At 40.3% G+C, this 12,509-nt stretch overlaps 1 protein-coding gene across 5 annotated transcripts in view; it reads right to left on the reverse strand.

The window, feature by feature from the left end:
* Nucleotides 1-12,509, reverse strand: part of agap3 (ArfGAP with GTPase domain, ankyrin repeat and PH domain 3) — a 402,421-nt gene that overhangs the window by 73,667 nt on the left and 316,245 nt on the right. For all 5 annotated transcript variants that reach the window (XM_061979365.2, XM_061979364.2, XM_061979366.2 and 2 more), the window contains one exon: nucleotides 11,121-11,276. In XM_061979365.2, the coding sequence (XP_061835349.1) occupies nucleotides 11,121-11,276 (156 nt within the window). The remainder of the gene's footprint in view (nucleotides 1-11,120; nucleotides 11,277-12,509) is intronic.

Below are 12,509 nucleotides of genomic sequence, written 5' to 3' on the forward strand. Positions count from 1 at the left end.
TTATATAAGACTTTTAAAAAGTAATTTTGATAGTAGGCTATTATAGCTAATAGACACTTACGTCATGTGTTGCCTTCATTATTACACTTATATAAGACTTTTAAAGTAATTTTAATAGTAGGCTATTATAGCTAATATAGACACTTACGTCATGTGTTGCCTTCATTATTACACTTATATAAGACTTTTAAAGTCATTTTAATAGTAGGCTATTATAGCTAATATAGACACTTACGTCATGTGTTGCCTTCATTATTACACTTATATAAGACTTTTAAAGTCATTTTGATAGTAGGCTATTATAGCTAATATAGACACTTACGTCATGTGTTGCCTTCATTATTACACTTATATAAGACTTTTAAAGTCATTTTGATAGTAGGCTATTATAGCTAATATAGACACTTACGTCATCTGTTGCCTTCATTATTACACTTATATAAGACTTTTAAAGTCATTTTGATAGTCGGCTATTATAGCTAATATAGACACTTACGTCATGTGTTGCCTTCATCATTACACTTATATAAGACTTTTAAAAAGTCATTTTGATAGTAGGCTATTATAGCTAATATAGACACTTACGTCATGTGTTGCCTTCATTATTGCACTTATATAAGACTTTTAAAGTCATTTTAATAGTAGGCTATTATAGCTAATATAGACACTTACGTCATGTGTTGCCTTCATTATTACACTTATATAAGACTTTTAAAGTCATTTTGATAGTAGGCTATTATAGCTAATATAGACACTTATGTCATGTGTTGCCTTCATTATTACACTTATATAAGACTTTTAAAAAGTAATTTTGATAGTAGGCTATTATAGCTAATAGACACTTACGTCATGTGTTGCCTTCATTATTACACTTATATAAGACTTTTAAAGTAATTTTAATAGTAGGCTATTATAGCTAATATAGACACTTACGTCATGTGTTGCCTTCATTATTACACTTATATAAGACTTTTAAAGTCATTTTGATAGTAGGCTATTATAGCTAATATAGACACTTACGTCATGTGTTGCCTTCATTATTACACTTATATAAGACTTTTAAAGTCATTTTAATAGTAGGCTATTATAGCTAATATAGACACTTACGTCATCTGTTGCCTTCATTATTACACTTATATAAGACTTTTAAAGTCATTTTGATAGTAGGCTATTATAGCTAATATAGACACTTACGTCATCTGTTGCCTTCATTATTACACTTATATAAGACTTTTAAAGTCATTTTGATAGTCGGCTATTATAGCTAATATAGACACTTAAGTCATGTGTTGCCTTCATTATTACACTTATATAAGACTTTTAAAGTCATTTTGATAGTAGGCTATTATAGCTAATATAGACTCTTACGTCACTATACTTCATTATAACACTTATATACGGCTTTTCATTTTTTGCGGCTCCAGACATATTTGTTTTTTGTATTTTTGGCCCAATATGGCTCTGTCAACATGTTGGGTTGCTGACCCCTGAACTAGCCGAACGCGACGTCCAAACATCGGTACGAACGTTCGAGCGTTATTATGCCCAAAAGGACCGCGCAAGCAGCAGACGAGGAGCAAAAATAACAGCAAAAGCAACTCTTAAATTGCACTGAAAACATTGAGTAGGGCCTCTTTTGTCACAATGCAAGAAATGAAGACAGCGACAGCACCTGTGGACCAGATTAGCACCTCAGGGCGCTGATGCGATCCCAGCTGAGTTCTCCTTGTTGTATGTGAGCCTCTCCAATGTCCTCTGGAGATTGCTGTGACAAAACCTTACAAAGGACTTAGCACACGGTCTTTAGCCTCGAGGACATCCGCGTTCTTCTTTTCCTCTTTAAATGCATTGGTGTGAACGCTCAGAGGGGGCGAAAAGGTGAGCTATTGTTTGGTGATGTTGCGTCGTGTCGCACGCCGCAACGCATCAGGCAGTCACTTAAAGAAGTGCTCGCCATTCTCGTGAATTAATGAGCAGTTGGGAAGAACCGGCCAAGGCAGCACCATCTGTAAATGTCACCGGCACCGCTTGCTCATTTTACACATCATTAAAGCCAATATTCCTAACCTGTATCAGAGCAATCAGGAGCAGGCCATTACTGCGACAGGGGCCCCCGGGGGGACCGCGACCCAACTCGGGGAGGGAGAGAAAAGAGAGCACTTGCTATCTATCTGACACACACCTCTGCACACATGTACGCCACCACCCAATACAATAAACAAACACATGAAATCAGCGGCGGTGCCGGTAATAGCCGCCGCGTTTAACAACAGAGACCGATGAGAACGGGAGGGCCAATTAAACGCGGGCCGCCCCAAATGAGAATCTTGTTATTTCCTTCGCTCCGTCCGTCGGGTGGTGCTCAGGAAGCTAAGTCATTACAAGAGCGCGGGCTCCGGGGACAGCTTTGGGAAATGAGAGTGAGTCGGGGAGCGACAAAACAAAGTATTGAGATAAACACCCGCCATTAGCGCAGGCAGTTAAAGCTCCATCTCCTAATCCTCAGCTGGACTCCAGAGGATATTAACCCTTGCTGTACTAAGGTGCAGGACATTAGCACACTTGATTAAGTCGCTCTCTCCCTGCAGGAACTTAGTACTAGTTGGCATAAGTGCAGGTTGACTTGCCGCCGACACAACTTTGAGTCTTCTTGCAGCAACTTAGTGACTAACACAATTTATTGAGATGCAATACACAAAGTCCAAGAACATAAATGCATGGTCATAGACATCAACAATGTTTGAAGTAGGGTTGTACGGTATACCGGTACTGGTATAGTATTGTGGTACTAATGAATCAAAAACGGTACTATAATCTGTTTGAAAAGTACCGGTTCCCGGGCATGACGGCGCGTCGTCACGTCGTGACATTGCTGGTTTTGCGAGCAGAGGAGCATGTTCGGCAGCGCACAATCACTGAGGACATACAAGCAGACACAGTGTATAGACAGAAAAGAGAGAATGGACGCATTTTGGCTTAAAAACTAACGATAAATGTGAAGCTATAACACTGAAACAGGAGGAGGTGCTTTAAAACATGGCTAGCTAGCTAGCGGCGAACGTCCAGCCGCAGTCTGCAGTGTTTTAGCTACTTCTAAATCACTAATCCTCGCATCCATGGCGACAAATAAAGTACGTTTCTTACAAGTATCATCCATGCAGGACGAGGAATAGCTAAACATGTTTCACTACACACCGTAGGAGGATATAATAGCTAACCGCTAACAGCAAGCTAGCACCCTGAATGTAAACAAATGCCCTGGGTGGATCTACACCTGACATCCACTGTAATGATACCAAGTACAATAGCGTATCTAGTCGATACTGCTATGATTACATCTATATTTATGTCACAAAATCTTTTTCCTTTTTTAAAAATGTATATTATGTTTATAAACTCAGGAAATATGTCCCTGGACACATGAGGACTTTGAATATGACCAATGTATGATCCTGTAACTACTTGGTATCGGATCAATACCTAAATGTGTGGTATCATCCAAAACTAATGTAAAGTATCAAACAACAGAAGAATAAGTGATTATTACATTTTAACAGAAGTTAGCGACCTGCTAATTCTTATTTTTACACTTTTTTTTCTCCAAATTCCATTGTATGTTATACTCTTCTGACACCACCAGATGGCAGTATAAGTGTCCACATAAGCACATAAGACCCCAATTCAGTAGTGTACACAATTTTGGAAATAAGAGCTAAAAGGTGCTGTCCACGCATGTGGCCAACTAAGCCTTTAGAGGTTTGCACGGATCGTTTCTCCAAGATGCAGATGGAACTCCATAGGCAGCGTGAAGGTAGGAAGAGGATTCATTTTCCATAAATCAGTCAAGAGTACAAGAAATAAACAGAAAAGCTTGCCGATAGCATGGGAAGCTATGGCAAAGTTTAGCACAGGAACAAGAATCAAGAATCGCAGGAATAACCAAATGTAACTTGTTGCATGAAACAAACAAGTCAGCCAGACTGAGTGTGGCAAAAAGCAGGAATAAATTGTTGTCTGATTAGTGCCCCAAACACTAATCAGAGGCAGGTGAAAATAATCAGCACCCACGGCAAACAAGAAAACACAAACCCAGGGTGCTGAAACCGAACTAGGGGAGTCTTTCACTAAACAAAACTTGATCGGGGCAACGGATTGTGACAGCAACATTACACACAGTTTGAACAGTAACACTGTGTTTGAATGTAGGAAAATAAATCACTCAATTAATTGATTCTTTGGCGCACCACTAGTGGTTTGAGAACCACTGCTGTATACAATGTAGGCATTATCAATCCAATCGCTCCTATTCACAGTTATAAATGGTAACCACCACTTTGCTAGAATATAATGTAAATGAACAAGTCAAAATAATACGCCAAGTCAACAAAGTTGCAGTAGTACAACAAACAAAGGTAAAAACGTCAATGCTGTGACGCAGTGTGAGTGCCAGACACCAAGAAGTGAGGATGAATGGTGCCCACATCTAAACCAATGAGTATTTGCCACACTTTCTTTCAAGTACAGACACATTAATGATACCCGCTGACACCGTGCATTAATCAGAGAGGAGCCCACCCGCCCCCTTACCACCGCATGGACACAACTCTTTTTCTCGGACAGCGATTTTCCAGTGGGTTTACGGCGAGCACCGATTTTGTCGGCGGGTGAGGTGTGGGTGGTGTGGCGGCTGCGAAACGCATTACGGTGGCTGTCACTTGTCCTGCCGTGCGTCCTGCATCACTCTTTAAGCACGTGAGGAGTTCATTACATCGCACGCCTCTGACGGAGCACAAGATATTAGGCAGCTTGTCCGTTGTGCAGATGTGGCGGCGCAATGGAAGCGCTATAGGACGAGGCGCCTTCCGATAAACACATTTAAATTGGTTTGAAATAAATAAAATGATGCTTTAGAGAGACATTTAAAGCATAGTGGAACTTGGAAGTTTGCAATAAAGGTACATTTTGTTATGCTCTATGTCAGTGATTCCCAAACTGTGGTACACACCACTAGTGGTACGTGGGCCCCATCTAGTGCACAGGTGTCAAACTCAAGGCCCGAGAGCCAGATCTGGCCCGCCAAATAATTTTACATGGCCCACAAACGCCTGCAAATAATATGCGTCAATACACAACCTTATATATTTTTTTAACAATTTATTAATTTTTTTTACATTTTGACAGAAAACAATGTATGCATTGCATGAAATTGCATACATTTTAAACTTTAATAGTATCCAAAATTGGAACACATTTTTTGTCAAAATAAAAGTAAATACTTAAATATCTGCTTGACTTCTGATTACAAAGCAAGTTATCAATTGAATTGTACACTATAAAAATTAAAAGATTTTACGGTAAAATTTACGGTGGTCTTTATAGCACATTACTGAAAATTGAAAAGAAAAACACTGTTTATTTATGATAAAAGTCTGTCATTTGAGCTGCCAGTTTTTGTTGTTGTTTTTACCGCAAATGGAAAACAAAAAATGATGGTAAAAACCTGGCAGCTCTGATGGCAGAATTAAAAAAGTGTTATTATTTATCCATTTGTCGTAATATGGTGTAAAAACACTGTATATTTCACGGCAAAATTCTGGTGAATGAGTTGCCATTTTTTCGCTGTAAAATCTACATATGTTTTTTTTTTTTACTGTGTACATTAAAAAAATATGCTCAATAATGAAATGCATAATTCATAATATTTGCTGTTTCAAGCGGCCCTTTGATGGAAGCCATCACTGCGATATGGCCCTCAATGACACCGCTGATCCAGTTGTACGCCAAAGAATCACTTAATTAAGTATCCAAACACAGTGTTACTGTTCAAACTGTGTGTAATGTTTCAGTGGCAAAAAAATATTAAATATACTTGTTAAATAAAACCTCTGCCTTGTTTTAATTAATAGTTAAGCCTTCTAAGTGTTTTTTGAGGTGGTACTTGGTGAAAAAAGTTTGAGAACCACTGCTCTGTTATTAGTGGACTTGCCAGGAAACCTCATGGGAGCACTAGCGTTACGTTGTCAATCTATCCAGATATTTGTATGACGCAAATGGAAGTTTTAATTGTATGTATGTGACATAACTAACAGCAGAAGATTTTTTTATTTATTTTTTTAAACCAAACAGAAAAATCCTAACTCGTAGGGGTGTAAAAATGAATTGGTTCAAACCGATAACTGATTTTAACTTTAGAGATATGAATAGATTGTTTGGTGAGCCTGTGGATAGATCATACTTGCCAACCCTCCCGATTTTTTGGGAGACTCCCGAATTTCAGTGCCTCTCCCGAAAATCTCCCAGGGCAACCATTCTCCCGAATTTCTCTCGATTTTCACCCGGACAACAATATTGAGGGCGTGCCGTGATGGTACGCCTTCAGTGTCCTCTACAACCTGTCGTCACGTCCGCTTTTTCCCCATACAAACAGCGTCCCGGCCCAGTCACATCTTGTATGCGGCTTCTACAGACACACGGAAGTGACTGCAAGGCATACTTGGTCAACAACCATACAGGTCACATTGAGGGTGGCCGTACAAAAACAACTTTAACACTGTTACAAATATGCGCCACATTGTGAACCCACACCAAACAACACATTTCGGGAGAACATCCGCACCGTAACATAACATAAACACAACAGAACAAATACCCAGAATCCCTTGCAGCCCTAACTCTTCCGGGCTATAATATACACCCCCGCTACCACCAAACCCCGCCCTCCTCAACCCCGCCCCCCATCTCCCGAATTCGGAGGTCTCAAGGTTGGCAAGTATGGGATAGATCTATATGTAGTATGGATCGGTCGATGTGCACTTGTAAAGGCATGCATTGGTTGATTGTAGCTCTGATACAAAATATGCCCGCTCTAATCTTGCGAGACTTCTTTAATGACATAATACGAGAGTACCACGCAATGTAAACCAATCAGAAGCAACGCAAGGCGGGTCTTTGCATCTTTATTTTTCATACACACCTCGGCGCAGTGTTGTCAACTTGGCGACTTTCTCGCAAAATCTATAATCTTTGCAACTCCTCTTTGTGACTTTATTTCTCAAAAGCGACTGGCGACAGATCTAGCATTTTTGGGGGGATGTTTGGAGACAGGAAAGCGCGTAACACACTCATTTCCACAACGTACAAGCGGTGCTGCTGTGTCCCCTGTATACTGAATGTCTGTTCTTAGACAGCTTGTACTGAAAACACATTTCGATGTACTTTTAAGGGCAATGGCAATTAAGTCCATTCCACTCTCCTCAGAGCAGAGAGGACACGCACTCTGTGCAAAGCTGCCGCTGGTTCTGCCTTGGTTGACATGTAAATGTTTCATCACTGTCACACTTCAAAATAAAAACAAACACATCGTTCATGTCAATGAGCCAGTCAATAGATTTGGTTTGTTCGTGAATATCACAACCCTTCATTCTTTTGATAAAATTTGATCGTCCAACATTTAACGATGTAGAACAAAGAAAAATACAACTAAACTAAGAATCAATAGTAGAAAATGAATTCACAATTCTAATAATAATTAGCATTGTTCAACTCAGACTTGTATTTAAGTTGCCTTCAAGTTGATAGTTCTACTATTTGCTAACAATACAGAAACTACCTATTTTGTACAAACCCCGTTTCCATATGAGTTGGGAAATTGTGTTAGATGTAAATATAAACGGAATACAATGATTTGCGAATCATTTTCAACCCATATTCAGTTGAATATGCTACAAAGACAACATATATGATGTTCAAACTGATAAACATTTTTTTTTTTGCAAATAATCATTAACTTTAGAATTTGATGCCAGCAACACGTGACAAATAAGTTGGGAAAGGTGGCAATAAATACTGATAAACACTTATTTGGAACATCCCACAGGTGAACATGTAAATTGGGAACAGGTGGGTGCCATGATTGAGTATAAAAGTAGTTTCCATTAAATGCTCAGTCATTCACAAACAAGGATGGGGCGAGGGTCAACACTTTGTCAACAAATGCGTGAGCAAATTGTTGAACAGTTTAAGAAAAACCTTTCTCAACCACTATAACTATTGCAAGGAATTTAGGGATTTCACCATCTACGGTCCGTAATATCATCAAAGGGTTCAGAGAATCTGGAGAAATCACTGCACGTAAGCAGCTAAGCCTGTGACCTTCGATCCCTCAGGCTGTACTGCATCAACAAGCGACATCAGTGTATAAAGGATATCACCACATGGGCTCAGGAACACTTCAGAAACCCACTGTTAGTAACTACAGTTGGTCGCTACATCTGTAAGTGCAAGTTAAAACTCTCCTATGCAAGGCGAAAACCGTTCATCAACAACACCCAGAAACGCTGTCGGCTTCGCTGGGCCTGAGCTCATCTAAGATGGACTGATACAAAGTAGAAAAGTGTTCTGTGGTCTGACGAGTCCACATTTCAAATTGTTTTTGGAAACTGTGGACATCGTGTATTCCGGACCAAAGAGGAAAAGAACCATCCGGATTGTTATAGGCGCAAAGTTGAAAAGCCAGCATCAGTGATGGTATGGGGGTGTATTAGTGCCCAAGACATGGGTAACTTACACATCTGTGAAGGCGCCATTAATGCTGAAAGGTACATACAGGTTTTGGAGCAACATATGTTGCCATCCAAGCAACATTACCATGGACGCCCCTGCTTATTTCAGCAAGACAATGCCAAGCCACGTGTTACATCAACGTGGCTTCATAGTAAAAGAGTGCGGGTACTAGACTGGCCTGCCTGTAGTCCAGACCTGTCTCCCATTGAAAATGTGTGGCGCATTATGAAGCCTAAAATACCACAACAGAGACCCCCGGACTGTTGAACAAGTTAAGCTGTACATCAAGCAAGAATGGGAAAGAATTCCACCTGAGAAGCTTCAAAAAAGTGTCTCCTCAGTTCCCAAACGTTTATTCAGTGTTGTTAAAAGGAAAGGCCATGTAACACAGTGGTGAACATGCCCTTTCCCAACTACTTTGGCACGTGTTGCAGCCATGAAATTCTAAGTTAATTATTATTTGCAAAAAAAAATAAAGTTTATGAGTTTGAACATCAAATATCTTGTCTTTGTAGTGCATTCAACTGAATATGGGTTGAAAAGGATTTGCAAATCATTGTATTCTGTTTTTATTTACATCTTACACAATTTCCCAACTCATATGGAAACGGGGTTTGTATTTGTCCATTTAAAAACTAAACACATGACATTGTTCTGAAATGATTCGTTTAATTTTCTTTTCACCATGCAAAACTTGCATCTGCATCGAATCGTAATGTTTTAAAAAGTATTGTTAGTGAATATTATCGTAACCAATGTAACGAGATTCATATCGGATCGCCACTTAAGGTAGAGATGCACACCCCCACTAACTAGTTTATACTGTTAGCACCTAGCCAACTAAATACAAAGTGCTGCAGTGACTGAATCAAAGTGAGCAATGTTGGTGTTTTGATAGGATAACATGATTTCTAACAACCCACCATCACCCCTTAATGACAAGTGGCGGCCCAAATTGGTCATCACCACACTATTACTTAAAAAATGCCTTTTGTCATAACGACAGCTGATAAAAACTCTCTAAAACAAACCTCTATGAGCTCCTGAAACCAAATCACTTTAGCACGAGTAAGAACACCTTGCAACTAGAGATCGGTTCTCATTGCTTAAAAGAGCCGTTCAAGACTCGCCTGAAAGAGGGTCCGTCACCAACTCTTCCTAGTCACTGCCGTTGTATCCTTGGGCAAGACACTTTACCCACCTGCTCCCAGTGCCACCCACACTGGTTTAAATGTAACTTAGATATTGGGTTTCACTATGTAAAGCGCTTTGAGTCACTAGAGAAAAGCGCTACATACCGTATTTTTCGGACTATAAGTCGCAGTTTTTTTTCATAGTTTGGCCGGGCTCCAGTGCGACTTATATATGTTTTTTTCCTTTTTTATTATGCATTTTCGGCAGGTGCGACTTATACTCCGAAAAATACGGTAAATATAATTCACTTCACTTCACTTCACTTGAGTCGGGAGCCACCAGTTGAGAATCCCTAAGTTATACCAAGGAAAGTAGCCCAGGTGACTCACATTGAGTTACCAGTAAATAAATTTAACCTACTCAGTGGCCTAGTGGTTAGAGTGTACGCCCTGAGATCGGTAGGTTGTGAGTTCAAACCGGCCGAGTCATACCAAAGACTATAAAAATGGGACCAAGTACCTCCCTGCTTGACACTCAGCATCAAGGGTTGGAATTGGGGGTTAAATCACCAAAAATGATTCCCGGGCGCAGCACCGCTGCTGCCCACTGCTCCCCTCACCTCCCAGGGGATGAACAAGGGGATGGGTCAAATGCAGAGGACAAATGTCACCACACCTAGTGTGTGTGTGACAATCATTGCTACTTTAACTTTAACTTAATAAAACATGTATCCTAGCATGCTAACCTCTTGTAGCAGTAAATGTCAAGGTAACAAAGCTAAGCACTACATATAATGTTCAATTTTGATAAACAAAACTGCTGTCTTATCTACCAAAAAAAAACAAACCCAAAACTTAACCTTCCAAATTGTTAATGTTGACCTCAGCGCATACTATGAATATAAAAGCATGGGTGATGATCACTATGGCCTATGTGGTCAACAGACCCCCATTCAAACCTTAAAGAGCAGCTGTCAGAAGCCAGGATTTTTTTCTTTTTTTTAATAATGATTATAAATGCTAAGCGTCATTTATGAGGCGTCAATGCCATTGTTGTTTCCCAGGGTATCAATCTTGTTGATTGATCACGCCGCTCCTCTGACATCAGTTTTATGGCCTCCGAGATGCGTCTCAGTGTTTCCACAATGGCGTCCAATTAGAGCGCTCCATTCATCATTTGTGCAGCAGGATCATTATTAATTGGCTGAAGAGCTGCCTGCCACTCCCCCGCTGAGCCTCATGGATCCGACCATTTAGACCGAGGTAACACAACTTTGGGAAGGACCATTGCACTGCGCCATGTGTTTTATGAGCATAGCAGGCGGTATACTAACAGTCATACGACTTTGTAATCACACACCAGTGACAAACTCATTTTTGTTCAATGTTACACCATGATGAGTCGTCGTCGCCATTGCGGCCTACCTTCGTTGCCTGCGGATAAACCATCTGGCTTGGTGATGCCCGTGCTCTTTTTCCGTCTGTGTTTCTTGCGGTTGGCGTGTGGCGATGGAGGCGGCTCAAGCTTTGGACTGGTGGCGCTGCCCGCACCGCAACTGGTCTGGTCACTCGTTCCATTGGCTGGGGGGGGGGGCAGATAGGTAAAGAGTTATGTTTCAGGTTAGCAATAATAATGTTGCTACAAAATCAGAAATTGCACCATTACTGTCCGTCAAGGTACAGTACATTCCACACTTATGTCGCTTTTTCATTGCACTCAGCTCGGTGCCACACCGGACGCATCAGTCTGTTTCAACTTCTCAGCCACATTTAGGACACATCTATTCCAAAGGAGACTGAAGGCATGACAACTGAGCATTGGAGCAGAGTAGAGACTGTGGGCTCAGGGTAATGTGTGTTTATTTGAAGTGAAGTGAAGTGAATTATATTTATATAGCGCTTTTCTCTAGTGACTCAAAGCGCTTTACATAGTGAAACCCAATATCTAAGTTACATTTAAACCAGTGTGGGTGGCACTGGGAGCAGGTGGGTAAAGTGTCTTGACCAAGGACACAACGGCAGCGACTAGGATGGCGGAAGCGGGGATCGAACCTGGAACCCTCAAGTTGCTGGCACGGCCGCTCTACCAACCGAGCTATACCGGTTATTATATATATATAATTGAGTCATTAACGAGGTGTGTCCTTAAATGGGGAATCTGCTCAACCAATCTTCATACTTAAAATTTTCTACATCATTAAATGATTCCATTTTTGATCACAACTGTAATACAACAAAAACACAGAAAAGTGGTATGACAATATCAATTAATATTAATGGTACATTATTTCTGGCAACGCATTAGCGCAGTGTTTAGAACTCGTGCTTCACAACAAAAGGACCTGGGTTCGATTCATAGGCTCCAGCCCCTCGCTCCCCCCAAGTAGGACAAACTGTTGAAAATGTATATTATTTCCTTTTTTACATAAAACATTTTATATTAAGTCAATAGTGCAAAATGACTAAACAAAGGCCATAACTACTATTGGCTCTTATTACCGGAGTTTGTACACCCCTACAACAATGACAAAAATCCATATTGTAATTTAGAAAAAACGTCAATCTAATCAGTGTGGTATCGGCCATATACTGATACTATACCTAGTATCTTTACAGTTGATATTATATATTGATCCGCCAACCCATGTTTACAACAACGCCGGAAATGCGTTCCGTGGAAAAACGTCCAACTGGAACTGCCTAATAACTAAAGTTCCTTGGGTGTATAATGTAAACTCCCTACACCGGTATGTTTTTAGCGCTTTCATGGCGAGTTTACTGACAGATATAAGTAAGAACTTTACACTACTTAAT

This window comes from Nerophis lumbriciformis, linkage group LG19 (assembly GCF_033978685.3).
Source record: "Nerophis lumbriciformis linkage group LG19, RoL_Nlum_v2.1, whole genome shotgun sequence".
Classification (NCBI taxonomy): Eukaryota; Metazoa; Chordata; class Actinopteri; order Syngnathiformes; family Syngnathidae; genus Nerophis; species Nerophis lumbriciformis.